This window comes from Gymnodraco acuticeps, unplaced genomic scaffold (genome assembly GCF_902827175.1).
Source record: "Gymnodraco acuticeps unplaced genomic scaffold, fGymAcu1.1, whole genome shotgun sequence".
Classification (NCBI taxonomy): domain Eukaryota; kingdom Metazoa; phylum Chordata; class Actinopteri; order Perciformes; family Bathydraconidae; genus Gymnodraco; species Gymnodraco acuticeps.
In genome coordinates this window covers 2,036,861-2,063,430 of record NW_022992250.1, presented here as the reverse complement: position 1 = coordinate 2,063,430, position 26,570 = coordinate 2,036,861, and the positions used below count along the sequence as shown (strand labels likewise).

The window sequence follows — 26,570 nt, the reverse complement described above, 5'->3', positions numbered from 1 at the left end:
AAGTAAAACAATTATATCTTACATTTAGAAAAGTTGATAAGATATCAAAACCATGTGTTTTTCATTCTTCTTAACGAGTGAGACGACAGAACATAAGAAAGATCACAATATTTTTTAAAGTCCATAGCCTAGTGTGCGATTACAGAAACCCTGCTTTAAAAAGAGGAATTCGCATAAATGAAAAGCTCAAAAAACCTTTTATTATTATTATTATTAGCATCATTATATTATATTATTCGAGTTTAGTGTTGGGAATGAAAACTTTTAAAGATGAATACAAGGTTAAAGATAAGCGTGACTTCAGGTAAAAATTATACATTTGTGGAATTTGATGAAGACTTAAAAACATGATGAAGATAAAAAAAAAGCAGCTTGAAGGTGAGGTGCAGGATAGAAAGGATAACGGGGGTGGGGGCTAGCTGTCGAGGGATGTTGGGTTGGGGAAGGGGGGGGTAGTCGGTTGCAGTGTCGTGAGGTGACGTCAGCTTGAGGCGTTCTGCAGAGAGCTGGCAAAGAAAACCAAAGCAGCGCCGCTGAGAAGCAACCAAAGCGCTGATTATCGCGGACGCAGCGTTTACCCGCAGCCGAAGCGTAAAGTGGATTTACTGAACACCTGCATGGAGAAACTCTGAGGCTTTATTCACTTTTTTTCTGTCGTCTGCCTTTGCTGGGGACCAACTGGTGAGTTAAACACACACAACGTCTGTCTGGACGCTGCATTTTTAGCTCAGGTGTTCGGTCAGAGGGATGGCTGGCTGGCATCTCGCTTTTGGTCGTTTTACGCTTCGGATTTTGCAAAAATGTGTCACTCACACAAGTCAAGGTTACGTATGATGTAGAACAATTTAATGTTGACAAGTGCTGACTCCATTCAGAAGTGCTTACTGTCGGTTGGTTGGGGTCAGAGAGGCGGTAGTGACCGTAGAGAGGCCAGAGGGGATGCGTTTTTACGCAGTGATATATGGAGTCACACAGCACCAGCGTCTAAAATATAGCAGCTTTAATCATCTGAGTGCATTAGCATCGTTGTAAACCAGAACGATATACCATGTAGATTTCGTTATTTTCACCAGTGCTCTCCTGCATGCATCGCTGACGCCTTAAATGAGATAAATGAATATAAAGTGCAAGAGAAGACTTACTCAGGACATAGAGTAGCAATGTGTGTGTGTGTGTGTGTGTGTGTGTGTGTGTGTGTGTGTGTGTGTGTGTGTGTGTGTGTGTGTGTGTGTGTGTGTGTGTGTGTGTGTGTGTGTGTGTGTGTGTGCGTGCGTGCGTGTGTGTGTGTGTGTGTGTGTGTGTGTGTGTGTGTGTGTGTGTGTGTGTGTGTGTGTGTGTGTGTGTGTGTGTGTGTGTGTGTTGTGTGTGTGTGTGTGTGTGTGTGTGTGTGTGTGTGTGTGTGTGTCAAAGGTAAACGCTGATGGTGAGTTAGGGTTGTTATTACAGAGAGCCCCAATCCTGACGTTCTGAGTGAAAATAATTTATTTTAACACGACAAAATAGAGATTTTAAATCAGAATTTGCATTGCAGGTGATGCTCAGCCGAGTTTCATGTATTCTTCCATTGTAAGGCTGCCTTACAATACTTTGGAATAGTCCAAATACAATAATGAAACGTATAACTTTTAGAAATTGGCATTACAATGAAGGTTTAAGAGACGTTGTATTACTTTGTAAATATTGTTATTATTGGTTGTTAGTTAGCAAAGTTGTCTTTACTTTATTTATAATACTTATTTTATGTGGATAAAAAGAAGAAGATCAATCTAGTTGACTTATATTTTTGAGTGTTATGTTCTGGAAATTGTTCTCCTGATGCCTCCTTGTTCTTCTGTTTTTCAGGAAATTGGAATGGAACTGAATCAGTCGAAAAATGTTATTTCTTGTGCGGACGCAGGTATGACTTGTTCTCTTCACAACTGTTTAATGATTATACTGCCTTATTTGAGTCATACAACTAGAAATCCTATGAAATAAAATGATGCTGTGGTCCAAGTATGTACCTTTTGGATTGTTGGCGTAAGGTCAGAGCTTGTTATTGGAAAATCTCGCTGCACACAAGCTGTGCGTGTTCCCAGGCATCTGCTTTTAGATACAATTTGTCTGATATGTGGTCAATTATTTCCGCAAGGTATTTACGACATTACCATACCAGTACATATCAAATAATGAGAGGCAAATTGAAGCGTGCGTAAATCCAACTAAACCAAACTTTAAAACAACATTTTAAAGAAAATAACACAAGTTAAGGATTCTTATAATATAATCTGCTACTTTCTTTTGTCTGATTTCGGATGACAACCATTTCCTGGTGAGTCGTTTTGCCTTTAACCCCCCCAAATGAAATAAATCAATAAAACAAACCAGATAGACAGCAAGCAACAGAGAGCCTAAAAAAGGTTTCTGACTAGAAGTCTATGGCGTTATTTTATTATTTCAATTAACTTGTTAAATAAAAAAAGAGGGTTTTTATAAATCTGGATTTAATCACATACCAAAAAAAAAAAAGATTGGCCAAATGTAGATTGGACCACTTTGGAAAATATCCGTGGTTTTAAAAGGTATTAAATGACAGACATGCACGTGAAGCGGTAGTAGTTTTACATGTTTACATTTCCTTAAGAAAATATTAATTTCTAATAATACAGCAGCTTTAAAAGGTCACATCTAACTAGCACAACACATATTGGAAACAATTATTATAAAGACAAGACTGGCTAAAAGAGGTTTGGCGTGCTGAGTATGTTTATATTGCTACTGCTCAGACTAAATTGACTTCAGTTACAGTGGAACATATTTAGCTAATAAACAAGTGCGTTTTATGTTTTTTTGGGGGTAAACTAATATCAAGAATATTCTTTTAGTGTGGGACAACTTTGTCGTTGTTTAGGACTAATTCCACATGGATTTCAACCGTTTTATTTTTCTATAAAAGCATAGACAATATCAACTGAGTACATCCAATAAACAATTAGGCTACATGTATTCAACTTGCTTATGATGTCCCAGCGGTTTTTCTTTTTGTTCTATTCCCGGTTATGGCCATTACAGTTTATGGTTTTATTTACACCTGCATAACCTTTGTCAGGTTGTTTGGTTGTCAGGCTTCAGGTCAAACGGGCCTTGGCCCATGCAGGGAAACCATCACCAAGGAAATAATCAGCTCTGTCCTTCTCCAGTTACAGACCGTGTCCAGTTACATCTCCACTGCTGTCCTGCTTGCCAGCTTTAATTTTCTATATGCTTTGTTTTTTTACCCCCACAGGACTTATATTGGTTGCCTCACACTTAAGATAAACACACATACTGTAGTATACCGATGTATTTGATTGTATTTGATGTGTAATTAACGTTGGCCCCCCGAGTTTATTTTCACTTATTGGACGAAAAATATGAGTGTTTGCATTTCGACTGCCCTTTAACCTGTCCTGACGGATGGAAAGGCTTTTTAACTCATCCATCACACGCAAGTGCAGGACGTGGGCAGGGATGCAGCCTGGGAATTTAGATTACTCCCATCTATCAGCCTGTAATATCTGCTTCTGCAGCAGGGGAGGGTACAATCAGGAGCTCCTAGAAAATACCATGTGCTGTAAATCCTTTAATTTTCTACGGGTACTTCAAGGGTCAGTGGGTTTATTATGATTTGTATTCCACTAGTGCACCAATATTGATATACTATTAGAAAGGGGATTTTTATGAACAATATATGATATGTTCCCGTAACAGGCATACATGACTGTTCAGTTTTTCAACGGTTCTTTCCTAAAGTTATTGTAGAAAGACTTCAGTTCTTTAGCTTTAAGATGCACTTTTGCCATACTAATCATAGTGAGCAATAGGCGATTATAAACGCAATATAATCATATTTTACCAAATGCACGGTTCAACCACGACTCATATTCCACCTCCGCTCTCTTTGTAACCTTTTTACGCACTTAGAAAGTGAGTAAGCATCTATTGGAAGTGGTTTTCTGCTCAAGGGCACTTCAGCTTACTATGTGAGGGTCGAACTTTTAACAGCACACACCCGGCTGAATAATCAAATAATGACAGGTTGGCTATATGATAGCTATAGAAGATATTCAGATTTCTTAATTAAAATGAATGAATGTAGCAGTCTGCGTAGAAATATAAAAGGTGAGCCCCATTTTTCAACATGCTCTGGGCAGAGAGGCTGAACAAATGATGGAAAAGGTGAATGTTGAGCCCTTTCACAATTGTCTTTCAAAAGGGCCTTCGGGGGAGTTTTCCGGTCGGACGGGGATCTCATGTCAGAAGTCACTGTCATGCAAAGCCCCCAAATGCTCAAGACTGGCGCCGGTGACAGTCGCTCCACCAGACGGTGAGGCCGGTGAGCATTTAGCCGAAACATGTAGGTTACAAGCCGAACCACGTCAGAAGGTCAGCCGCTTTCACATTGCAGAAGACTGCAAGCTTGGCATGTGCAGTCAAAAGAAATGTGCAAATGTATACGTAATGTTGTGATTTGCACTAGGTTTTCTGTGCGGGCGTATTTGCGCAGAGGCGCAACAACATCTGCCTTTTCATGGTTAGTCACTTAGAGGTGATTTTCATCAAAAGTTACATTGTGCTGCTCTGTTTGGATAATTTGTCTCGTTTATTATTTAGCTAAAAAGTAGCCATACCTAATTGAAGACAAACATATCACGTTTCTGACTTCATTGGTAAATGTTGCGTTATTTTGATTGTAAGAAATATGATTTTAGGTCTAATACAGATATTCAAACCTGCAACGTTGCTGTAAGTCCGTATAGGTTATGTGCAATGATACTAAAAAGGGATGGGGTCAAAGGCAGAATACAGCTACAATACAATCAATAATATTCTGCAATAAAAACCAAAAAATCAATCCCTGACTTCCCAAGATGCACTACATTTAGGCCTACTTAAACAATAAACAAACAATGCTGCCTCATCTGGTGCCACCCTGACTCCAAACTAATTGAAATAAGGATGCTTGGCCTTCCTTGTTTTGTGCTGCGTTTTCCAACAAAGAAAGGATTTTGTAAAAAATAAATTGTCTCATTTCAACTGCAGCTGCTGTATTACTGCATGTCTCACTCCAGTGCAGCACACACTTAGAATAGCAAGTCAACATCTGGAGGAAGCTAGTTCTCCACAGACATGAATGTTCCGAGCGTTACAGTTCACTTTAACTGCGCTGCGAGTCAATGCGCGCACTGTGCAAGCGTGCGAGGGATGAAAGATCAGAACAGAAAACACCTTGAAATGACATCAGAAATTCAAATCAGATGTTTGACTTTCTGATCTACTTTTAGCCTCTTCAAAAATAAGGCTAAAGTAGCAGCACGTGATTTTGTCTGTATTCCAAAGGTGCTTTAAAAGTAGTCCGGCCAGCCATTTGTCTAACCACACTGAAAATATGCACATGTGTCAGAATCAGCAGACACATTATGGCTAATTGTAATCAGAATATATTATGGAGGACCATCAATCATAAAAGGATGTTGTGCTGAGAGATCCAGAAGTGTTGTCAAACGTGGTGTCGAAGTTTAGAAAAAACATGTTTTATTCATGTTGGATTATCTTTGTGTTTAGGGGAACGTGCAGAGCTAACATATCTGCTGCTATCAACAGATTATTGCAGCCTGGTGTTTGTCCTGCTAATTAAATAACAGCAAAGTCCCACAGCATGTGAAGTCATGAGAGCTCTGACCTGCCTGGCCTTTATAGTCCTGGTTGTTTATTTGTCAAAGTGAAACAATCTGCTGATAGAGCGACAATGGTCAGTTTACAGTGAGGGCCATTATTCATTCACACAATAATCCTCATATCACCGTGCACTTTTCATACTGAGGAAACAGTAACTGGGCAGGGCCGTGTTGGATGGCAAATGTTTATACAGCTCAGTACATATCCGAGATATACATTGTGTGGGTGCGTGTGTGTATAAGCGCACAAAATCAAACATACCTGCACGAATAAAAGGCCTATTTTACTCCAAAAGAGAAAAGCGTTTCATTGCGCGCGCCCGAGAACTGAAAAAAAAAAACCGCTGCAAAAAATGTCTGCCTTGCAGTCTAATACCGAACCGTAATTGTAATAAAATTGGAAAAACTGAAAGAAATTGCCATTGTAAGAATGGAATACGATGTTCCTGCACTAATACATACATAAACAGTGTTTATATTTGCATGCGATAAACCCAAACGTCTAGTAAATGATGGCACTTTTCTCACTTGTTTTATAGGTTGACGTCAGAGTTATTAGGGTGGATGTTTTCTTGCAGCGGGCAGTGGGTGGGACTCGCTGATTTTGGGGAGGTTAAACCCAGCAGAGGGGTGGAGAGCCGGACCGAGCTCTCGGTCACAGCAGCAGAAGCTTTTCCCTGCACTGAGCACTCACTGTTATAGAGGGACAAGGGGCTTCGTATTTTCTATTGCTAAGTCTTTTCATCTTGGAAAAACAACACTATCGTTGGAGATTCGCCTTGTCTGATTCATCCCCTCATGTCGTGGTGGAATTGTTAAGCTGTTGAGGAAAAAACGTTGTGCACTCCCAAGGATTCACCCAGTTTCCTCTTTGTACGCATCCTTCTCTTCAAGGTGGGATGAATTTGGACAGAATCGCAGAGGCAGTGAGAGCCCCGCCGGCCCGCGACGTGGCCCCCGCGTTTCATTTACCGAGAACTTCCAACAGCAGTCGAGAAACTTTAGAGAACTCAAGCAGCGAGTCTTCAGACACAGAGTTGCCAGGTACACGGTCAGAGTGCTTTTAGCAACTCGCTTCCTTCTTCTGAGTGCAATAACAGTTTATTTTACGTCTCCACAAGCTCGGGCAGGCATCTCGGCAGTTACGGAAAAAGGAGACGATATTAGTTCACTTGTGTTTGCTTATTCTAACAGCTGGGACGATTTATCTCCGTGTTTTACGATGCAGCATGCACACTGTTCAATACATTTAAACAGTTCAGTAAAGTAAAGGTTTGTTTATGTATCCTCTGAAGTTTAATGTACATAAATATAACAGAACTGGATGGTCCCGTTTTGGTGCAGTTACACCCCTTTTGTTGTTTATTGCGCTGGCTGAAGCAGACACTTGGCAGGATCCCGAGGTCTGTCAGGCAAAAATGTGCAGAACAGCCTGGCCTGCTGTCAGTAAATGCATTACAACAAACTATAAATATTGAGCCCGTCCACCAATCTAAACTGAAAGCCAGAAGGTCTGTATTAACAATCCTCAGAGAAGCTTTTTGTTCTTCAACTTGGCCGGCTTTTTAAAAAGAAATTGTCTTCTCTGTCTCAGTTAACATGTTGAAAAAAAATAGCATAAATGGCTGAATATTTATTATTTCTTTCTTTCGTTGTTAGTTATGGGACTTGCATGGATAAGGATGGTATGGCTTTACGTTTTAAAGTTGCTATTTTTTTCAGGGCAATAATTCAAAATACTATATTTTGTGATTCACCTTTGCACGTGTTGACCCTTCAGTTTAATGAGGCAATCTTGTTAGAACACGAATACAAGATAGCAGTCGGGAGATAAGACCTCGTCGTAAAGAAAGTATAGGCTATTGATCTATAAGCGAGGCAGACCTAAATGTGTTTGAAAGAATCGATACTAAACTGTCAGACATGTTTGTAAATATTTGGTTTTAATCTGTCACTCATGGTTGTTTATAAACCTTTTGTAAATAATTGATTTATGGGTTTAGTTTTGCTTATTTCATGCTGACAGGCGTTTTCTGTCATTAATAATACAAAGTTGTGTGTTTTTTGCACGTTGCTGCACTATAAAGTCTGACATGTTTAGTTTAAAACGTGAAGAATCCAAGTTTCTAAATGCAAAATGTTCTATAGCTGCAGCATACACTAACTCTCCCCATTTGTGATCTATAGAAAAGGAGAGAAGCGCTGAACAAAGGAGCGATGACGGGAACGCGGATGATCCGAAGAAGAAGAAGCAGCGGCGGCAACGGACTCACTTCACCAGCCAGCAGCTGCAGGAGCTGGAAGCCACTTTCCAGAGGAACCGCTACCCGGACATGAGCACCAGGGAGGAAATCGCTGTTTGGACCAACCTGACTGAGGCCAGAGTCCGGGTAAGAGACCGGGCCGACCGCCGCGCGTAATGCGTAAAGAAGATTTGAGAAATACATTGCAACTTCTCCCCTGCCCCAATATGCTCTCTCCTGTGCAATATGTTTTACTTTAATCCATAATTTAAATGTGGATTCTCGTTTTTTATCTGGAGCAAAACACTTTTCTTGGACATTTCTTAGAATGTTTCTGCCACAGCCTCCACCAAGCTTTTACAGTTATGAGTAAAAGCCAAAAACAGATAAAACAATTCCTTCCTAACGTTTCATCTTGTATCTGTAATACTAATACTTTAGAGCTGATCTACAATGGAGACAAAAATGATTCGAGAATTCTCGACCAATTACATAAATAAATGAAATAACTCGAACACATATCAACTAATGAAATAACGGAAGTAAGAAAATTAAAGCAAAAAGAAATGTTAGCATAATATAAACAAAACTATACCTAGAAATCTATCAACTTCCAATAATGGCTTCATAACAGAGGTACGCTGTTAATGCACTGCATTCATACAAATATTTAGTGTTCAAACTAACATTTTGGGGCGAAATGCACCATAGCCGTCTTAAACTGTTGGGATCTGTTGGAATTAACATCTCTTTTTGAGGGTGTATCCGCGCTGCTAATGGAACCAATGGAGGATTTGTCTTTTGATGTGATTTTCACAGTTTGGACCCTTATATGTCCCCGTGGACTGGAGTGCACAGCTACATCTGGAGTTGTGTGCAATGAATTGAAACTGCGTGTGATTATATGTAATCAAGGACAATGTTTGACATGCAATCATAACCAACTTTAATCATAAATTATGTATTTATTATGATACAGAAGTACAAAAATAGCATGCTTTTTACTCGATCGGGTATTCCTGCAGGCTGCTCTTTCCTCAAACAGAAACGTTCGTTAAACACAATTCAGTTGGTTTTCAGCAACTGGCGCCTGAAGGCCTGTCCTTCAAAACCCCTCCGTCTCACATTGCATTTAAAAAAATGCATACAGCTATTTAAAGTGCAGGGGGAAGTTTTAAAAAAAAGTATCCGAACAAGTTTAGAGTGCATGGTTTTTCACTCCTGGAGCCAAAGAAGGCGAATGTCAAACAGTCAGTCTTTTATTTTGGCTGAATAAAAAGAAAACATTGTGAGGCATGGCGTGACAACTCGCAGCCTGAACATGTCTGGTTCATATCTGAGCATTTATTAAAATGTTTTGACATTTTAAAGTGTTTGGACTTGACCTTTTAAGGTCATCAGTGTTCAATCAAGCTTGACAGATTATATATTGAGCTTGATTGATACGTGTGGGCCCAGCAATTTAGAATTTGCATAATGAGGGTTTATTTCTTGTTAACATGCTAATTTAAACCCACATTTAGTTTTTTTTGCTCGGTGCAGGCTGTGGAGTCTGCGTGTTTCCTCCGCAGCTCTGTGTCACATCGCTCACGTCTTTGTGGACAATTTGTCCGCAGCACTGTTCCCTGCTCGACTATAAATACCTTGTGCAGGCCCGTCTGATGATACCAATTGTAAACTGTTTCTATTATGAATAAAATAATGACTCGCAAAGTGCCGACTTATGGATACTTTGTCAGGTTTCGATAAGGCGTGACAATACCCAGAGGCACGTTTCTGATTCATGCACACTCACCCCCTGCGCTTTTTATTCATGATGTAAACTTGGTTTTATTTTTGGAGTGTCTGCCCCACATACTGATGTAGTCTACACAAATAGACCTTTGTTCTACCCATGAAAACAGTAATTAATTTCATCGTTAGATATTTAATAATAGGCACCAACAACAATAAACATTTTGTTAACAATTCTTAAATCTGTCATGACAGATTTGGAGTACAGTATTTAGAGATTTCAATTTAATCGAAAAATGTGTATATGCTCTATACGAAATTGGGTAAAAAACCCGGTAATTTGCGTTTGTACAATGATTGTACTACAATCATAAAAGCTATTTTAACCGGCTATTTGTAAATAACTTAAGCAAAATAAACGTGGCTTTGAAAATAACAATTCTAAACATATGCAAGCAAAAAACAACAGTTTTGATCCATTAGGCTGCATTTCCACCTCTGCCGTTAGTCACTCCTTTTTAAGCAAATTTAAAGGAACATTTTACTGGATGAATTTGATGCTCCTGCCTGCAGTAGCCTATTGACACGAGAGCTGCAGCAGCTGCTCTTGTAATTTAAATGTAGGTTGCGTTGAAGAAAACATATTTTAATATGTACATTTTTGGTGTGCTGGGGGGAAATAATAGCTCTTAGTCACATTGTAACTGCACATATTTTATTCTTGTATTTCTACGGGTATACATTTCTACCATATTTCTACCACAGTATTGACATGTCTAATATGTGTAATATGTAATTGTAAAGCGCTTTGAGCACCTGTAAAAGCGCTCTAATTAAAACATGTAATCCATTATTATTATTATTATTATTATAAATATTGCTATATTTGAATGTTATTATAGTTGTATTAAAATTGTTTTCAATCAGTGTTTCATGTTTATGTATGCAACGAAAATACCAAGACAAATTCCTTGTTTGTATTACTTGGCAATACACCTGTTTCTGATTCTAATTGTTGTACAAATCCAGTTTTTAAATGCTCAATCCATCTAATACAAAGTTCAGGGTTGAGCTTTTAAAAACTGAGGATTAATTTCACATGGGCAAGTTATTTTCCATATTTAAAAAAGACACACACTGATTTAAATAACTTTTGCCTTTATAGAGCCTAACTGTAACTTTGCAAATTCGGCAATTAAGCCCCTGCATGATCAAAGCTGAAAGTACAATCTGGGCCATGATTTGTAAACACTACACACTGCTGTAAACACATTTTAGACATTAAACAGATGTCCTTGTAGCCTATAGTTAATGTGGGATCGCAGCTTCAAATTAAAAAAGAAATGTGTGTGGTGTGCCTTTACGTTACCTTTACGTTTACGTTACAATGTGCTATTTAATTAGAGCAATATTTAAATAATGTATTACATACATTTTTTGTTTTTATTGTTTTAAATAACACGTGATATATTCGAGAGAAAACGATGGAAGGGTCATTATTAATATAATTATTTGAAGTTGGATTTAATTACTGCATAAGATGTCACATCATTTGTAATAGGCTAATACTTGTTTTGTTTTGCCTATAAACACTTGCAACCTAAAGACAAATGTGTCTATTCTGGGTCCACTTCTCAGGTTACTTTGCTTATTAATGTTCTCGCTGTGTCTCTCCTCCAGGTGTGGTTCAAGAACCGCCGGGCTAAGTGGAGGAAGCGGGAGCGCAACCAGCAGATGGACCTGTGCAAGAACAGCTATCTGCCGCAGTTCAGCGGCCTCATGCAGCCCTACGAAGACATGTACCCGGCCTACACCTACAACAACTGGACCAACAAGGGCCTCACTCCGGCGCCTTTATCCACCAAGAACTTCACCTTCTTCAACTCCATGAGCCCCCTCACCTCGCAGTCCATGTTCTCCGCTCCTAACTCCATCTCCTCCATGACTATGGCGTCCGGGATGAGTCACTCCGCCGTGACGGGAATGCCCACCCCGGGCCTCAACAACATCAGCAACTTGAACGGGATTGGTACATCCGGGATCAACTCGGCCATGTCGTCGTCCGCATGTCCATACGGGCCCCCCGGCTCTCCGTACAGCGTTTACCGGGACACTTGTAACTCCAGCCTGGCCACCCTCAGACTAAAATCCAAACAGCATCCAACTTTTGGATACAGCAGCCTGCAGAGTCCCGGATCCAGCCTGAACGCCTGTCAATACAACAGCTGACCGGCAAACAAGCCTAAATCCTATCGACAAATATAAATAAATATATATGTGTTGAACAGACACGGTGTCAAAGCTTTCAGGCTATACCTGCGGATGGGGGGAGGGGGGGAATCAAAGACAACTAAACTGGATTAGTTGCAGACAAATTAAAAAAAAAAAAAAGAGAGAAAAAGGATTATGCGGGGTTAAATGCGTTTACCGATGGATTTGCACAGCAATTGAAAGGTCCATTTTGGGGGATTTAAAAAATGATGAAGACTTGTTACATTGCTGCATTGTACATATAAAAAAGTGTAAATATATACAGGTCTAACGTATAAAACAGACGATGGGATTTTGTATTTCTTTTATTGTGCTTGCTTGCTTTTGAGGACAGTTTGGGGGGTCTCGATTTACATAAGGTTTTGCAAGAAAAAGATATATAAAGTTTCGTGCATATCATGAATCCAGACTCAATAAGAGAAAGGTAGCCTATATTGTACATATATTATACCGCTTCTGTGTGCTTTCTATTAACCCTTTGCAGACTCCCACCGGCCCGTTTGACTCCATGACGCCTCCCGTTTAGTGATTTTACTTTGAAATGTTTTTACATTTTGTTTGTTGAATAGAAAACCCCGCATGTTTAAACTTGAGTGCAACGTATTTTGTACGATAATGTAAGTCTTTGCATAGCTAAGTTCATTAGCCTAAAGTGTATACAAAAGGTGATTCAAAGTCCCCATGTGTTTATGTTAACATGTTTGTTTGAATAAACTCCAGGAAAAGATAAGTTTATTTCAAGTAGCCTATGTTTCAGGGGAGAAAAATCGCAGTGAGCCAGTTGTTTCTCAAAGAGGAGCGAAATTAAGACGTTTTTTTATCCACTAAAGGCATTATTTTATAAGATAAAGGATTTGTGGGACTAGCAGGAAAAGATAAGTTTATTTCAAGTAGCCTATGTTTCAGGGGAGAAAAATCGCAGTGAGCCAGTTGTTTCTCAAAGAGGAGCGAAATTAAGACGTTTTTGTATCCACTAAAGGCATTATTTTATAAGATAAAGGATTTGTGGGACTAGCAGGACTTAGTATATTTTATTTTGCTTGAGTTTAATTTTAACTTTCTTGCACTTTTCATTAGGCCTATATTTGTTCTGTGGAGAGAAATAATTCCACTACATCTTGCAGACTATCAGACCCCAATCTACGTCAAGGAATAAATGGAATCCTTGTCCATTAAGCCATTGTTTTATATTGGTATTTGGTGAGTATTAAATCAGTAGGCACATTGCTCGGTGAAGAATCTTAAATCGAAGGCGATTTCTTTTAAAATTATACTTTTTTACAATTTCTTTACATTTGTGCATGATCTATATACGCTCTCGTCACACTATAATAACTCTAACCATATTTCACACCAATCAGAGGTTGAACTAGGCCACATGTGTGTTGAAGACATTTATATTTAAGCTGCACAAATGCAAAACTCTGAAACAAACCCCTGTCAAAATGCTTGAAATAGGCCTACAGAAGAAATCTGCATGGGCGATTTGGTGACAATCTCGCGCACGTTGGTAGGCCTACAATGCAAACAAAATGAATTGCATCAATACCATATCTCGTTTTTTGACACCTGCAGAAATCCCCATATCTATATTACTCAGCATTACCAGCAGACTGATATTAGCCCACAGCACAAATGGCAGTAATGATTGTGTGCTTTAACTGATAGTGTTCATGATCTATAAAGAGAGGATATAGGAAACACTTGAATAAACCATCATATGTTAGACAGGCTTCTAATAATACAGTCTTTCTGGCATCTGAAGAATACTGATTTAGACAGTGCTACAAATGTACTTTTACATTTTTTACACAAATAAATATTTGAAGGTGTCTTTTTTGGAAACATTAATCATACATAGTGGTTCTAGCTCTATACTTTACCATAACACAATACAAAAATACCTATAAACTCGAACAACAGTTTCGTAAATAACCTCTCATGACCTTTCACTGCAACACAAGTGAGTGTTTACCTTGAGGGGGACAATCTTCCTCAAGTATTTTTACAATATTTTAAATTTTCTATCTCGACTTGCATCATGTCAGTGAAATCTTGAGTTTATGCCTAATTTCTTTCTTTCAGTGACTATAATATTCCTATAATATTGCAGCACAGTGCCTTGACTTTGGTGGCTTTTTGTTCCTCGATAATACTCCAGAAATAAATGTAACCTAATCTTAAAGTTTTGTTTAATACTCATAGTGAATATATGCACCTTGTTGGAGAATGTCTCCTATGACTATAATTTAAGAATTCCCCATAAAAGAAAGTATTTTATCTCCTATTGATATGGCTTTCACAAGAGATAGTCTTCAAAACGTAAAAGCGAGTTGGTTGAAAAAGTAATCCCATTTAGTGGCTCTAAAAATGTTACCTGCATGGTGTCTTAGCCTTGCATTATTAATAATATATTATTTTGTCCTGTTGTCCATATAAAAAGTGGCTTTATGTTCATAATATGCATATTAGATTCAAGATTCAAAGGTTTTAATGTTACATGCACAAAAGCCACAGTGTAGAAATAGCAATGAAAATCTTATGACCCGAGCTCCTCCCAACAATGCAACGTTTTTTTGCAACGTTTTATAATAAAATACAAAAGTAAAAACAAAAAATAGTGCAAGAAGTCTATATACACGTAAATATAATATCATAAGAACAGAATGTCAAATTAAATATATGACTTACTTTTTGTATAAAATAAATGTCTTAAAACTATAATATGGCTATACCTGTAAAAAAAAAAAAAATGTGTTTCATGTAATTCGGGTGCTTTTCGTGTGAACTCAGGCTTTTAATATTGCTATAATATTTTACCACCGTTCATAACAAGTCACAACAGTATACCAGCAGCGTGCGCGGACTCAAATTCTTTCTTTGGGCGCGCCCGCGTTTACTCAGAGCGGGCATGCGCACGGGCTGTAATTGCAACTATCGCTATGATTTCGAAATGTTTGACGAGAGGACAAAGCACACTCGAGGCTAGTGATTGGTAGCGAAAACAAAGTGCGTATACTGTCGTAAAGGTGACCAATAATGCTCGTTTCCGGTTATAAATAAGACCACTGTGAACGCGCCTGAACCTGGAGGGCAAAGTTCAATAGGCCGTTTTATAGCAGTTAAATATTTGAACTAGGGTTTCTCTGGTAAGGAAATCCCCACTTCTTGGGAATTAGAGAGACTGTGAAAGAAAATAATAGAATACAATACAATGTTGTAATGAGTTGGGAAGTGTTTTATTCAGGATTCATTCTCTCAAAATGACACTATACACACAATTATAACTTGTGGTATTATCACGTGTGTGTTTCTTTGAAGTTCAGCTCTTTCTCACAGAGCTTAAGTTTACAACAGGTTAGATACATAAACAAAGAAGGTAAAAAGAAAAGATGTTCTGCTTTTTAGTTGAACCTTTTTCATGGTTTCAGTTTCTTAATCAATTAATCAAATACTCAGCAGATAAATCATCAATGGAAATAATTGTTGGTTGCAGTTCCACACATTCTAGCCCAAAAGCACCATAGGCCTATATCAACAAGGCCAGAACTGCATTACTTTATGTTGTGGCATTTACTTTTGTCTTGTGCCATTTTATCAAAACTTTTATAATTATGATTTTCATAGGGCTTATGTGGTGCACATTCCTTAATAAAGTAGTTTTAATAAGTCAAATTACAGCAAAGTAACATAATCTGAAGCTTCCATTTTAGGTGTTAGTCAATGGAGGCCCAATAGCAAACATGTGCCCTTATTACAGCCATGGTTGCATTTACACTGTAGTATGCATGAGAGAAATCTTGATTGCATAAGGCCCAACCTCCTTTTCAAAAATTAAAGATGTCTTTATTTGGGTGACAGCCCCCATTACATAGTTCATCAATGTCTTCAAAGTCCCAATTTTGCAAACACCACCGAACATAAAATGACAGAAACTTTTATTTGAAGCCATTACACTTCTGCTGCTGACATCTGAATAGTGTCTACAACCATGTTCCTACCCTAATCAACAAAACAAGCACCACTAAACCAAGGCCTTCCCTGAGCTTTGACTACAATGCTGCTCAGCTTCTGTAAGTTTTCTGCTGCCAGCACCCTGCAGCAGCATGTGATCCTGAAATATGCACTACAGCTGCTGCATCCATAAACACACCAGGTCCCTGTTTAGATCCCAACCTGTAGTTTATTCAGAAGCACTATAGTCTTTATATTTTAACAATACTGTCTCTGTAATCAAACAACAGCAGCAGGGGTCTATTAAGACAGGACCGGCCTCTATCTCTTATAATGAGGGTGACTTGTATCTCTCAAAAACAAAGACATTTCATCTGGTATGACAATGGACCTGAACTGGTGTGAGATACAGTGCAGACTTTCAAATGAACGAGAAAAGCATACACTTACTGTGATAGATTACTTATTTATAGACGAATATATATACCATATTCTAAGTGTGCTTCAAGTCTCTGCAGGTTGATTTTCATACCAGCTTAAATCAATCAAAAGTAATGGCTGCTTGGGGTGAAAAAAGAAAAAGCTGACATGATGTGAAATATGTTGTTGAACTTCCTATATGGTCCTTTAAATCTGCACAATGTAGTCCTGAATAGCAAAACCATTTTTTTACAATCAAATCAAATCAAGTTTTATTTATATAGCACATTTATAAACGATTTTTGGTCGAGCCAAAGTGCTGTACATATAATAAAATTAGCCTACAGTAGAGACACTTTACAGCAAATACAACAACACAGATTGTTCAGAATATCAGTATGAGAAAAACGACACCCTCTGTCCTTAGACCCTCACATCGTACAAGGAAAAACTTCCAGAGAAAAATAAATAACGTGAAGGTATTTCAAATATAGAACATGCAGAGAAGAGAAAACTATTTCACAGGAAAGTGAACCAACAGGCTAAATCCTGAGTTGCTGCTGCACCTTCGCTTGCTTTTGGATACACGTCGCCATGGGACTCACCTCACAAACACTTACTCAAGATGTTGTATGTTTTTGATATGTTTCAGACATACTCTGGGTTAAAATTATCAACCTTTCTAGTTTTCACTGAACAGAATGGACACACCATTAAGTCACTGTTTGGTGAGGTGTATATTATTGCAGTACAAGCAAACCTCCAACATGTAATTCATAATAAACGTATGGCAACTGCCAAAGAAGAGCGAAACAAGACTGACCAATCCTGAAATAAATGTTAACAATTTAAAACCCATGAATTACAATCAGCACGACTCTGGATGCATTTTTTCTAGTATAGATGCCAATATATGAAGTTGTGTTTTTGTATAATGTGCGTATGTTAAAGACAACCTAATTGGCATTATGAATGTTGTGATAGTAAAACAACTTGAGTATATCCTTAGCAATCAGGTGTGTGGGCAAAACACTCACCTTCATAGTTCCCAAATACTACTCATATTCCAGCTTCACCATGACTTAATATCACTCAGTAAGCACATATTGCACCAGTATCAACTTTGCTGATATTAGCATTTTTTATATAATAGCACCCTTGACAAAAGAAAACACCACATAGCCCTTTTTTTAAGCATTGGCCTGTTGTCTACTAATAGATAACCAGTGACTATTTAAGCAAATGTTTCCAAGTTGTAGAATATGATTGCTTTATAGCCGAAAAAGGGCAGTGGAGGTTCTTCTCTACTTTTTGGAACTACATGTCATGCACAGTGTGTATGGACAGATTACTGAATGGGCCTACCAGACCCAGGCCGAGAGCCCCCCTGGACTTTCAACAACTAAATGTTTCTCAAAGAGACACTTTCCGAGATGTCCATAAGCTTCTATATAGCTCCCTAAACGTATGTTGTAGACAACTTTAGATCGCGAGCGAATGCTACCCGCAGATCCATTCTTTATCAACCTTTTTCTTACTCAATATCAAGCCACACTTATTGTTTTTACTTCTTTATTTTAATTGAATAATGCAGGACTTTTGTTGCCGTCAGTTATGGGGAGAGTAGAGGCTCAGAATACTGAAATCTGTATTTGTATTAATGGACGTGCCAGGCAACGCAATAATTTACAAACTCTTCATCTACAACCCTAATTATATTTAAAAACATTTTAGAAGGCCTCACGAAATACTTTAATGTAAATAAAAAATCTAATGTGAAGGGATGTGTGTAATGTGGTGATTGACATTATTCACCCACGGATCTATAGAGTGGCGAAGTCACGCCCATCTACTTCCGGTCCATGGGACCTTATTTCGGAAAAATAATGTATTGAAGTCAATGGAGAGAGAAAACGTATCTTTCGATCCCGTTTGAATTGTGCCATGAATTACACATATGATGTTTGTCAATCTTAAACAATAATTTCCATGTCAAAAAAGTCACAGTTTGTCGTAAAACTGTTGAAATATAAGACTGAAAAATACGCAACTAGAAAGACTACAAATCCCAGAGTCGCGTAAGTGATGTCACAATTGTTTTCCTCCACTAAGAGATAGTTAAGATCAGCGCCATATAGATATAATCGATCTATTCTTTCACACACAGTGACGTCACGAGCTACCCACAATGCAACGTGCGCCATATATATATAAATACGCCATTTTCCTGGAGGTGCTAATATCCTGGAGGTGCTAATATAAACAGCTAGCTAACGTAGCCAGGCAGAGCGCACTAGGTTTTTTTCCTGAATTAACGACCGAAGAAATCGCTGCATGTCTTCGGATTACATCTCTGGACTTGAGGGGTGTGCTCTAGGTCGTTACCAGCGTAAACTAGAGCTGTGTGGGTTGTCCGATTGCCCTTACAGACTGCCTGCAGATGTATGGAAAAAACGACTCTCGAAAGTGGCCTTCGGTCGATTTTGGCAGCATCTACGTCTATCTTCTGGAAACACCAGGTGAATACCCCACTTGTCACAATAATATTATCATGCCAATGCATATATGTGGTATTTTAGAGTTGACTATATTGATTAAGGCAATAGACTATGATATTCTGGTTGCACCTCGCGTGAAATGGCGGATACTGGAAGTACGGTGTCGCCCTCTGCCCAAAACCCGTATGTGTGTGTGAAAGAATATGGCGCTGGCTAAGATAAGATAACTTTAACAAGATGCCTGTGTGCTTAGTACCAGGTTGTTATCATACCAGCAATGGGTCTTGCTCGTTCTTTCGCTTCCCGTCTGATGAAAGGACCAGGAGTGGCTGGATCAAGTTAGCTACCTAGCTAGTAGCTAGCACGTTAGTTAGCATGACAGCCTTGTCATTTTTATTAGCCTTAATATGAAGTAACATTAAGTAACCCAAAATGTTAAACAGTAAGAGTAGTAGTCATATTTCGTGAACCCTTTAAAGAGTACTGTCACCGGTGTGATCATTCTATAATACACAATTTAAGCCCGGGGGAGAAATGCTAACGCTAGCATCGCCGATCTTTTCTACTTCATGCTATCTGCACAAATGGTTGACATTAAACATTAAAAAGACCAGGCAGTTCAGAGAGAATCAATGGAAGGCAGGCAGGCAGCTTTGCATGACATTCTTCTGGACGTGTTTCATTGTGGTGATAGTGAGGGTAGTCAATCGTTTTGTTGACAAGACAGTAGTGGCGGCCATCTTGGTGACGTGTTGTTCTGTTGTTCTGCGAGACTAGAGATGTAGTTCATTGAGCGTTTCACACAAACAAATGTGTTACTTCACAGTTTTACGACACTTTTTTTTTTTTTGACTTGCAAAATTATCTTTTAAATTGACAAACATCATATGTGTAATTCGTGGCACAATTCAAACGGGATCGAAAGATAATCTTTCTCTCTCCATTGACTTCAATACATATTTTTTTCGAAATAAGGTCCCATGGAGGTCCACCAGAAGGGGAGGGACTTCGCCAGTTGGGGTATTGTTCCGCACGGACATTTTAGTTAACCGGACTTCCTGTTGATGTGAAATACGAAAACATTTTTAAAAAATAAAATAATACTTTATTCCGAGTTTGCTTGCTTTTCTCTTTGAAAGTCATCACATAAAGGCATTGTAATACACGGTTCGGCTGCATTAAATATTACATATCTGCCGTAGTTCTCTATTTATAGAGCCCTGATGATAATACTTCTAGACAAACAGGAACAACTGCGGCCGAAACTGAATATGTGACGTGGACAGTGGCGGCGGGTCATTAGGGGCAGGTGGGGCACAGCCCCACCTAGTGTCAGAAGAAAGTATTACAAATAATGATTACAAAAAAATACTAAAAAATAAATAAAAAAACATATAAAATATATTTTAAGGTCATGTTTAATAATCTGATTCGTCTGTACATTTCTGTTTTAGTCTGTGTTCTTCTAATTAGTGTCTAGAGTGCCGTTTTGAGCTGTTTAGAGCCATGTGGGACAAAACCCGATCCTGCCCCTCCCTCTCACAGTCTAAGTGAACGGTGATTGTAAAAACTACACTGCGCATGCTCAGAGTATTTTTCTATTTAATGTGTGTGGCAAAAAAATAATGACCGTAGGGGCATAGTGCTCCCATCCCCACCATACGTCATCTCATATAATTCAGAATTGATTGGCTGTAAGTACTCACGTGTGCAGTGCTGCGAAACGTCACGTGTAGTTTGAAGAGGAGACGAGAGAGCAGCATATAGCTAACATCACCAGCGATTAAAAGAAGTAAAAAACTGAAAGAAAATGAATGAAGTTGACCATTTACTGGAGCACACATTTGAGACACTTAGTCTCGGAGAGAAACTGGAGGTAAAGCGCCTCGGTGCCCACCATCCACCGGATTTCCAAATGGTCCAGACTGCGGGCAAAGTTAAACGTGGGTTTAACGCTGAGTGGTTTGCTAAAAAGAAATGGCTAACGGCGAGCATCCAGAAGAATTCCCTCTTTTGCTTTCCTTGCCTGCTTTTTGGTGAAGATCAAGGTACTTGGTCGAGGACAGGTTACAAGGACTTAAAGCATCTTTCGGAGAGGACAATGAAGCATGAGAGCAGCAACAGTCATTTGTAAAATGCCGTAAAATTGGGATTACTTGGAAGGGTGAATGTTGCAGCTCAGATTGACAGCGCCTACAGACGCGGCATTGATTCTCATAATAGGAAGGTGGAAGAAAACAGGTACGTGCTTGGTCGGATCATCACCTGTATTAAACTGTGTGGGAAATGTGAGACAGCACTGCGGGGCCACAACGAGTCGGCGGACTCTCTGAATCCAGGGATATTCAGGTCAATTTTCGAGACAATGTGTGAGGGCGATTCCAGGCTTCAACGGCACTACGAAGCTCAGCTTGTTTTCAAAGGGACATCAAGCACCATACAGAATGAACTCTTGGACTGCATGTATGATGTGTACAGGGAGGAAATAGCCAAGCAAGTGGACAACACATCATTTGTTGCCGTTCAGGCCGACGAGACAACCGATGTCTCCTGTAAATCGCAAATGGTGATTGTGCTGCGATACATTATGCCTGACCTCACAGTTACAGAGCGTTTTTTGGAGTTTGTGGAAGTAAAGGACAAAACTGGTGTAGGTCTCTCTAACAGCATCAAGGCTGTTCTGGAACCCCTGAAGCTGAAAGAAAAGCTAATCGCTCAGACCTATGACGGGGCGGCCGTCATGAGCGGTAACGTGCGCGGGGTACAGACGGTGATGAAGGAGACGTACCCAAACGCTCAGTTTGTTCACTGCTACGCCCACCAACTGAACCTGACCCTGCAGCAACTGTGTTCAGCAAGGATGAGCATCCTGAAGGTGTTTTTTTGCAGATCTAACTGCTTTTTCCACTTTTTTCTCCGGTGCTCCAAAACGTGTTGCAGCTCTTGCAGAGGCAACACAGAGACGCATCCCACGGCCACCGGCTGTGAGATGGAACTTTAAAAGCAGAACTGTGAACGCGGTTTGAGAGACCCGAGATGCACTACTTCAGTGTATGAAGCATATACGCGCACAACCAGGATGGGATGCGGTCACCATAAGTGAGGCATACGGCCTGTCAAAGAAACTGCGGGACCGAGCATTTATGCAGCTCCTGGAGTTTTTTTCGTTGCTTATGCCAGAAGTGGATGTTCTATACAACACTCTGCAAAAACGAAGCATCGATGCACCTGGGATCAACAGCGCGCTCTGCCGTTTCAAGGAAAATGTTCAGAAAATGAGGCAGAAAACTGATGCATTGGCCGCCACTGCTCATGATGGAACAGAGGAGCCAGGCCGACGAGTCAGCAGCACAGCGCCGGTGATGAAGGAGGCTTGTGACACAGTCATCTCACAGGTGGAACAGAGGTTCTCACAGAGTGACCATTTGATCGCTGCAAAGCTTGTTGACAGCTCATTCTTCCCACAGCATGTCCTGTCATTTCCTACACCTGAGCTTGACTGCGCCGTGAAACTGTGGCCTGCGTTGGGAAACAAGGAGAAGTTGAAGTCTGAGCTGACCACGCTCTACCGCCACAGTGAGCTTCACACTGGAAACACTGCCCTGTCTCTGTTGAAATCCATTCACGAGAACAACTTGGAGGAAACGTTTGCTGAGACTGTTATTTTGGTCAAAATAATAGTGACAACTCCGATGACGACATTCGAGTCAGAGAGGAACTTTTCCACCCTCAAAAGGATAAAGACTTTCACTCGCAACACCATGGGACAGCCGCGACTTAACGCATTGGCCATGCTTTCAATTGAAAGCCAGTTGATCCAGCAACTACAGGACTTCATCCCCAAAGTGATAGACACATTCTGTCAGAGGAAGGACCGCCGTGCCGCTTTTCTTTTCAAGTGAGCCTTCAGCTTTGGTAAGTTCATTTATGTCATATATTTTGTTGATCTTCTGTGTTTTGCCTCTGCTGGATCGATTGATATTGTGACCTCGATGATGAGTGTCTGTGTTTTCCTTATATTTACAGTCTATGGTGTTTTAATGCTAAAGCATTACGGTTGTTGTTATTGTTAAGAATTACTTTGTGATGGTGACCTTTACTCCATGTATGAAGGTGCATTACTATGACATCCCCACGCTGTGTACGTAAATGTATGCGCTCACCAGGGGCGTCGCCTGGGGTAGGCATCCGGGGCTTTAGCCCCGGATGTTTTTTCTTTAGCCCCGGACAAATTTTCCCTCAATAATATAATACATTAACCTACTTTACCTATAGGACGGACGGCAGAATTGTAATTTCCCATGTTCAGTGAATGCAACACAGAGGCAAGACGACGCCACCAGACCAATCAGAGAGTTGCATGGAAATAAACGTGTTTTATTGGCTGACAGGTACGTACCTCTCCTCTGTGATAATGTTTAAACTTTAAACTGTCAGCCCCGGACGCGGAGATTCTGAAGATTATACATTTCTTTAATAAAAAAGACAGCATTTCTCAAGTGGTGGCTCACACAACAACCCCAGAGCCACCACCTGAGCCAGGTGAACAAGGTATGTACCTGTCAGTAAACTTACAAGTTATGCGAACATGTAAGCAAAGCATACATTATAGCTACGTTGACGTTACTTTGAATCGCGCGGGTAAGCTAAACCGTTAGCAAGTAGCTATAGCTAGCCAGATATATTAAATAAACACTTTGTCATACAATCTAAATGTTGTGTTTTTTAGCGTTACTTGGTGATTTCAAAGAAAGCTCTCTGGGAAATGTTGACTTACTGTCTGTGTTCGACATGAAGCTAGAAGCTACCTTACAGTAGTACACAGTTGATCCTGATTCCTGATTCCTGTCAGTTAAAGTGTTTCATAGTTAGCTTAGCTAAGCATGAACCTAGCACTGAAATATATATGGATGTTATGTGACAGTATTTCTGAGAAAAAGTCAGCTGAAATGGTGGCATAGTTGCCACTGCTTTACGTGTCGACAGCATGTTTGAACGTATTTGCAGCAGTAAATGTGGCTGTCTGGCCACTGACGTTTCCATAACAACACCTGCATTTAAATGTGCAACCTCTTTTTGTGACAGATTTTGCATGAAAATATAATTCTTCTGATTTATATGAGATGGACAGCCAGCTAACAAGCTTTTTATTCAAATATTTCAGATCAAAGTTAATCCAGTGGGGCTCCTGAAAGGGAGCAAGGGACATATGCTCCCAAATATTAAGCCGTGACCCCCATCTTAAAATTGATATGATCAAAAAATGATCTGCATTGTCGGAGGCCTTTTTTCCTCATTATCATGTCAAATTGTACAGCTTTCCTAAGTGTTGAATGCAGAAAGACGACTATATTAGAGTATTAAGTGAAAATGACTCTATTAAAGTGTAAAGTGAATATATTAAGTGAATTACTCAAACTGCATTTGTATAGGAATGATTCTGTCCTATTGGCAGATAACTACTCTAACAGTGATATCTACAAGAGATGTACATTTAACTATTTTCAATTGGTTAGTATTACATTTTGTGACAGTGTGGTGACACTCATTTTAATGAAGACAAATGTGTGTATCTTGAAATTCATTTATTTGACAGAGCTGGAAACTGATTGACTTACATACTTGTTTATGTTTACCTACACAGTCATCACAGATGAGCCAAACAGAGTAGAGGATGAAGAAAGGAGAACAGGAGAAAGGGACACACAAGAAGGAGATACAACAGACAAGAACGACAATGGAGACAACAATGAACAGGAACACCAGAACAGACAAGAGTCAATGGGTAACATGACTGATTTAGGGACTGCAGATACAGGGCCAAGGCAAGTGAGACATCACTGCTTTCCATCCAGCATGTTTGGCCAGCAAAAGAGATCATTTCAACCACAAGCAGCAAGTGATGAGGGATTATTATTTCCTCCTTCCATCCCTTTTTTCTGTTTAATCTGATTACTAACTACTTCTAATAATTTGACATAGTTTATGATTTAATTGGAAAATGAAGTGTTTTTAAATAATAAACCCGTTTCTGATTCTGATTCTTTGATTTCTTTTTGACATATGGGTGTTGAGAGATGTATCCATATCTCTTAATGTTGCTCTCAAAGTGCACAAGATTGATGCTTTTAACTTCAATATTTAAAAAAAAAATCTTCCTGGGGGACCCCAGAGGAGGTGAGTTCCCCCCAAAATAGCACTTTATCTCTGCTTATGTGTAGTGTCCCCTCGGCAACAGATCACTCAGAGCTGGTGATTACTTTCCTGCATTTCAATGGACAGCATATAAAAAGGACACGTGAGCTGCATTGCTTAAGAGATCCTCTCATGCTATCTCTTTTACAAAATAAGTGTCCAGTCAACAACAAAACATCAGTGATCGTATAGTGGTAGTATATTTTTCACAAGCAATGTGAAACATTAAACTTATACAAACTGGTGTACAAAACTCACATACCTGCGTTGATCTCCTGGAGTGTCTCTACTCTTTCTTCTCCACATCTCTTGTCCACCATCAGAGATTGCAAACATTTCAGAAACAGCTAGAGGTAGGGGACAAACAACTTGTTCGCTGGGCATGTCAAAAACCTCCCTGCTTTGATCAAGACTTTAGGGAGCCTTTCAGCCCCTCTAGTAAAGGGACTGGAAAGCAAGCTTTGAAAATTCAGTACCATCTACATGCTGTCATGTTCCAGACACTGCTCTCAACCACTCAGGGCCTGCTTGAATACCTGCAGAAAGAAACAATTGACTTGGTGCAGGCAGTAGATTACAAAACAGCAGTTGAGAACACACTGAAAAGTTACCAAAGTAACGAGAAAGCACATGAGGTCTATGACAAGACCAAGGCCCTGTGCAATGATCTTGATATTCCCGAAACTGTGACACAGAGGAAGAAGCGTAGAAACATGGAAGACTTTGTAGTCAAGGCATCATGTGGAGCAATGTGAAACATTAAACATAAATAAACTGGTGTACAAAACTCAGATACCTGCATTTAAATGGACAGCATAAAAGGACTCGTGAGCTGGGTTCTGGTGCTCAGATTAGCTATTGATGATCACGTTGATAAATCATATAAAACAAATAGCCAATCACACTAAAAACATGTTGCTGTGACTGTGAGCATTAAACAATTAACATTAAACTAAACAAACACAACAGTACGTTATTGTCCTTATAAAATAAAAACATACATTTTGTCCACCGAGATAATACAGGCACCTTACCCTCAAGAGATCCTAACGTGTTATGAGAATCTCCCACAATCCATTGCCGTAACAAAGCTAATGCAGGCACACGTTTGTGACACCAGATGGCGCAATTGTGTATGTGCGTGTGGGGAGTCTTGCAGTAGAAAATGTGACTGTAGCGCCGCCACTGTGGGCTAAGCCCCGAATGTTTCCAGGTCCAGGCGACGCCCCTGGCGCTCACAGTGTTGCTCCTGTGGTCTTCAGTATGTAATTTGACACTCCCCCTCTCTCTCTCTCCTCCCTCTCTCTGTCCCCCCCCTCTCTCTCTCTCTCTCTCCCCCGACCTCTTTCTGCCCCCCCAGTTTTGTACACCTAGAAACGCCACTGGACGTGGATCATAAATATATCAGCAATTAAACAAAATCTTCAATTTCTCTTCACAATATAAGTCTCCTTGCAGTATCAATACTAATTCGGCTGACTTTTATATTTGATCCAATTGGTAGGCCTATATTGGTAGGAGCCCTGATGAGAATACTTACAGGAACAACTGCGGCCGAA

General features: G+C 39.7%; 1 protein-coding gene across 7 annotated transcripts; it reads left to right on the top strand.

Annotated features, from left to right (window-relative positions):
- Window positions 1–492: 492 nt before the first annotated feature.
- On the top strand, window positions 493–12,674 carry pitx1 (paired-like homeodomain 1). 7 transcript variants are annotated; one of them, XM_034206795.1, is made up of 6 exons: window positions 494–681; window positions 1,843–1,897; window positions 4,235–4,375; window positions 6,591–6,740; window positions 7,884–8,086; window positions 11,354–12,674. In XM_034206795.1, the coding sequence occupies exons 2-6, from the start codon at window positions 1,852–1,854 to the stop codon at window positions 11,900–11,902; spliced, it is 1,089 nt and encodes a 362-aa protein (XP_034062686.1). In that variant the 5' UTR covers window positions 494–681; window positions 1,843–1,851; the 3' UTR covers window positions 11,903–12,674. The 7 variants fall into 7 exon arrangements, with proteins under 7 accessions (XP_034062690.1, XP_034062686.1, XP_034062691.1 ...); XM_034206797.1 differs by having other exon boundaries at window positions 495–681; window positions 4,235–4,345; XM_034206796.1 differs by having other exon boundaries at window positions 495–681; window positions 4,235–4,354.
- Window positions 12,675–26,570: the final 13,896 nt, after the last annotated feature.

Coding starts and splice junctions, on each gene's coding strand:
- pitx1 (XM_034206795.1), top strand. CDS start 1,852: ATGGAACTGAATCAGTCGAAAAATGTTATTTCTTGTGCGGACGCAG. Junction 1,898..4,234: donor TATTTCTTGTGCGGACGCAG/GTATGACTTGTT, acceptor GTCTTTCAAAAG/GGCCTTCGGGGGAGTTTTCC. Junction 6,741..7,883: donor TTCAGACACAGAGTTGCCAG/GTACACGGTCAG, acceptor TGTGATCTATAG/AAAAGGAGAGAAGCGCTGAA.